Genomic DNA, 5272 nt, shown 5'->3' with positions numbered 1-5272 from the left:
GTGAAAAACGACGAACTTTTCATGAGATTGCATGTGAGAAAATAATCACGAAGTGATTTACTTAATCGTTCCTTATATTCGTAGAGTTACGTAGTATATTTTTAGTTTTGGTGTGTATTACTGGTATGTGATGTAGTCTGTTTTATTCATTTCTGATGTAACTTTTCAAATTAGTCAATATTATTGTGCCGTTATTGTTCATGAAAGTGACCGTTAAGTAGCGTTACAAAACTAGCCGTTATTTGCACAATACTAAGAAGGGGAAAGAAAAGATGTGGAGCGAGCATTCGGAGTATTGCAAGCACGCTTTGCAATTATACGTAGTCCAACTCGCTTTTGGAAAAAGAAGAAGTTTGCCAACATAATGAGAGCTTGTATTATATTGCATAATATGATTGTTGAGGATGAAAGAGAGACTTATGGAGAAAATTTTGCTCAAACCTTAGAGTATATTGATATCAAAAATGGCTTATCACAATCTTAGCTCAGAGAGGAAGATTTTGCACCATACCATCAATTTTTCTAAAGAGATGCCCAACTTTAAAATAGGCAGCAGCATAGACAACTAAAGGAGGACTTGATTGAACACATATGGCAATTTCACAATGTTTGTCGTCAATTATAGAGCTTAATTATGTTTTTTTTTGTATTAAGTAATTTTACAAATGAGTGTAATCCCGAATTATATATTATATATTATTATTATATATGAATTTATTTAATATTAATATTTTTTAATAGTGAATTATTTTTAAATTTATAAAATTAAATAATATTATTAAAAAAATTAATTACATTAATTTTAAGTATTTTAATTAATTAATTAAGTGGGACCACAACAGGGACTAAAGTTAGTTCCTCCTAACGGAGAAGAGAGAGATGCTTTGAGTTCATATTTACTGTTTATAATGCAAAAGCTGATGTGGAGTTACTTTTTATGACAGGTGGGCCATAAATAGGGATTGGGATGAGTTCCCTACTAGAGATGGTATTAAGAGCAACTCCAACGCTTGAGTGTCAATACCACTTTTTCTGACAGAGAGAGTTCCCAACCGTTGGAGAGAAGTAGAGAAGAGTCCCCACACGATTTTCAAGAGGAATGAGTCCCTTTGAATGGGGACTTTGGACGACGAATAATATTGGCAAGTTATTATTTAAATAAATAGTTATAGAAAATTTTAATTAATTATATTAAATAATTATATTTTTATTTAATTAATGATTTATATTAATTATTTAAATAATAATTAAATTATAATTAATTTATTAATAATTATAATAATTAATTAGATTAAATAATTAAATTTTTATTTAATTAATTATTTATATTAATTATTTATGTCATAATTAATATTGAATATTATTTATATTATTATATTAAATTATAATTAATTAAATTTATTTATATTAAAAAATAAATTTAATTTTTACACCTTACAAAATAATTGTTGGTTGGGTTGATTATTTTTATTTTTAAAATTTAAAATGCTAACCACATTATTAAAATTAGTCGTTGCAAAATTAGCCGTTGCAAAATTAGCTGTTACTATGTTACCATTGTTATTAATAAATTAATATTTTATTACTCTATATATACCACTTAGATACACTTCTATTCTCACACTTTCTACTACTCTTCTTTATTCTCTTCCAAGTTTACGAAATCAAGGTTCTGCTGATATTATTTTTTGTTCGAAAAAATGGATCCAAACCAACTCAACTCTATTTTCAATTTCTTACAAAACTTTTCTCAAATTCCAAATACTCAACAATCTCAAACTTCAAACTCTCAAGTTCCTAATCAAAACTTCACACTACCGAATACATTTCAAAATCCAAATCCACAAAATCTTTCTAATTTCAATTTTCAAACTCCTTATAATAATCCATTTTCTATGTTCCAACCGGAAAACCAAAATTCACAAACACCACATTTTTCATTTTCATCCATACTTAACCCCTCTATCGGAAATGTTTCTCCAAATTTCTTGCCGTTTCTAACTCAATTCAGTACATCAAGACATAACTTATCTGGTATTGGTGGCTCTTCTAACCCATCCTCTCAGACTCCTATACAATCTAGTCAAAATTCGTAATATTCAGATTTTGCCAACCCCATGGATTAGATGCTATCGACCTCAATGATGATGATATTGAAGATCGGAGGCAAGATAGTATTCAACACTGGCATTGAAAAGAGGATGAGATGCTGATTAGTGCATGGTTAAATGTTTTAACTGACCCTATAGTTGGTACTGATCAAAAGGGAGAAATATTTTGGAGTCGAATTCACAGCTACTATGTAGAATTTTGCTCTGACATGATAAGGGAGTAGTTGCATGTAAGAAACGATAGTATAAGATCAACAAGGCTGTTGTACAATTTGTTGGTTACTACGATCAAGCTAGTCGAAACATAAGGAGTGGTTTGAACGCTGATGATACAAAGGAGTTGGCCTATAAACTTTATTCCACAAATTATGGTCAAAAATTCACTTTTGAGAGGCATTGGAACATGCTTCGTTTGGAATAAAAATGGAGAAGCCAACTACCTACACAAAGTGGCGGCTCAAAGAGAACCAAAGTTAGTGCAACTAGAGCATACTCATCCTCATCAAACCCAGAAACACCGTTGGCTGACAAACACGGTGTGGACTCTCCCGGTCGCCCACAAGGATCAAAAAAGAGCAAGCGAAAAGGTAAGGGCAAATCACAAATGTCTGAAGATTTTAGCGAAAAAAATCATCGATTGTTAAAAAATTATCTCTCATGGAAGATATTAAGAATATTAGAGAAAAAGAACTAATGGATAGAAAAAAGAAAAGAAGTGGAGAGGAAACTTGGAGCAAAGATTATGGCAATCAAAGAGAAGGAGTTACAAATTCAAGCGGCAATAAAGAACAAGAATTACAAACTCAGAGGTATATTAAAGAAGTGGAGATAAATGCAAAAGAAAGGGAAATGGAAAGGATGGCTAAGGAAAGGGAAAGGGAAATGGATATGCAAATATTTAATGCTGACAGCTCTACAATGAGTGTAAAACGACGAGCTCTTCATGAGATTGCATGTGAGAAAATAATCGCTAAGTGGTTTACTATTGTTCCTTGTATTGGTAGAGTTATGTAGTATGTTCTTATTTTTATTGCGTATTACTGGTATGTGATGTAGTCTATTTTATTTATTTCTGATGTAACTTTTTAAATTAGTCAATATTATTGTGCCATTATTGTTCATGAAAGTGACAATTGCAAAACTAGCCGTTTTAAATTTAGACAAAAAAAAACTTGCTGTTAAGTAGCCATTGCAAAACTACCCGTTAAGTAGCCGTTGTAAAACTAGCCGTTGAGGAGTAGGTACTTATTGCAAACACACTTATAAATATCAACTATCAATGACTTTACAACTCCACTTCAACTCTTGTTTCTCACCTCGAAAGAGAATTGAAAATTACATTTCTAAACATGGCTAGAAATTTTGATGATATGTTTAATGAGGCTTTGTATGCCAAAAGAAGACGGCAAGATAACACATTCATAGATAATTGGATCGATGAGTATTTACTCGAAGATTCAGAAGAAGAAGATATCGATAAAAGCTCTATTCCAACTCCTCGTAGATGGATCAATAGAGATCGAAAAGCAGGACATGATCATCTTTTCCAAGATTACTTTGCAGATGAAACAGTGTATAATGCTGACGTTTTTCGACGGAGATTTCGAATGAGAAAACATGTGTTCCTTCGGATAGTAGACGCTCTCTCAAATATCTATCCGTATTTTCAACAGAGGGTTAATGCAACTGGAAGAAGAGGCTTGTCATCTCTCCAAAAATATACTGTTGAGATGCAGATGTTAGCATATGGCGTAGCAACTGATGGTGTTGATGATTATGTGCGCATAGGCGAGAGCACTACAATTGAATGCTTGGAAAAATTTGTTGAAGGTGTCATTTTGGTGTTCGAGGATGAATACTTGCGAAAACCAAATCCAAATTACGTACGACGCTTGCTACAAATGGCAGAGGGTCGTGGCTTTCCTGGTATGTTGGGTAGCATTGACTGCATGCATTAGCAATGAAAAAATTGTTCAAAGGCATAGAAAGGTATGTACATGAGTGGTTATCATGGGGTTGCAACCATAGTACTTGAGGTTACGTTGTAGCATCTTCAGATCTTTAGATATGGCATGCGTTCTTTGGAGTTTCTAGTTCAAATAACGATATCAACGTGTTAGATCGTTCTCCAGTGTTCGATGATATTCTAAATGACCGTGTTCCAGTGGTAAATTATACTATTAATGGTAATAATTATACCATAGGATACTATTTAGCAGATGGTATTTATCCTGAATGGGCCACATTTGTCAAATCAATCTCAAAGCTACAAGGGAAAAAATGCAAGTTATTTGCACAATACCAAGAAGGGCAAAGAAAAGATGTGGAGCGAGCATTCGGAGTATTGCAAGCACGCTTTGCAATTATACGTGGTCTAGCTCGCTTTTGGGAAAAGAAGAAGCTTGCCAACATAATGAGAGCTTGTATTATATTGCATAATATGATTGTTGAGGATGAAAGAGACACTTATGCCGGAAATTTTGCTCAAGACTTAGAGTATGATGATGTCGAAAATGGCTTATCACAACCTCAGTTGGGAGAAGAAGATTTTGCACCATACCATCAATTTCTCCAAAGAAATGCCCAACTTCGAAATAGGCAGCAGCATAGACAATTGAAAGAGGATTTGATTGAACACATATGGCAATTTCACATTGCTTGTCGTCAACTATAAAGCTTAATCATGTTGTCCATTATCTTACATCTCTCTTTTTCTCAGCCATGACATTGCCTTGTCCATGAAGAATCTTGACGCCCAAGTTTGACACACATGTCTTCCAAGAGATGATTGATGTTCCTAAGAAAAAAAAGTAACATATGACTGAATTCCTTGAATCTGGACATATCTCCCAATCACTATCTGAGAATCCAGATGGAGTGGGGTCTGTGTTGGCTGAGAAGAACAATTCCTTTGCTGGAGCTCCCCTAAGTATCTTAGGACCCTTAGTGCAGCCTCAAAATGTTTGTCCGTAGCACAATCCAAAAATTGACTAAGCTTTTTAACCTTATAACAGATTTTAGATTTTATGTTTGTGAGATACAATAGACGTCCAGTCATTCTTCTATATTATGAATTTGATGTGAGTGGAGTCCATGTGTGTTTCGATAAAGGTGATGTGTAGTCAATAGGGGTTGAAGCTGGCTTTGCTGTCATCATCCCA

The 5272-nt window shown here is 33.5% G+C and overlaps 1 protein-coding gene across 1 annotated transcript; it reads left to right on the top strand.

Annotated features, from left to right (window-relative positions):
- Positions 1-3460: 3460 nt before the first annotated feature.
- On the top strand, positions 3461-4785 carry LOC130934572 (uncharacterized). The gene is made up of 2 exons (XM_057864130.1): positions 3461-4037; positions 4232-4785. Exons 1-2 carry the CDS (start codon positions 3461-3463, stop codon positions 4783-4785), a joined length of 1131 nt encoding a protein of 376 aa, XP_057720113.1.
- The last annotated feature ends 487 nt before the right edge of the window (positions 4786-5272 follow it).

The sequence above is a fragment of the Arachis stenosperma genome, chromosome 6 (assembly GCF_014773155.1).
Source record: "Arachis stenosperma cultivar V10309 chromosome 6, arast.V10309.gnm1.PFL2, whole genome shotgun sequence".
Classification (NCBI taxonomy): domain Eukaryota; kingdom Viridiplantae; phylum Streptophyta; class Magnoliopsida; order Fabales; family Fabaceae; genus Arachis; species Arachis stenosperma.
The sequence above is the reverse complement of the archived record's forward strand: the minus strand, read 5'-3'. Positions and strand labels throughout refer to the sequence as shown.

Bases quoted from the DNA above. Each gene is read 5' to 3' on its own strand.
- LOC130934572 (XM_057864130.1), top strand. From the start codon at position 3,461: ATGGCTAGAAATTTTGATGATATGTTTAATGAGGCTTTGTATGCCAAA. The intron at 4,038-4,231 runs GTATGTTGGGTA...TCAACGTGTTAG, and splicing joins AGAGGGTCGTGGCTTTCCTG to ATCGTTCTCCAGTGTTCGAT.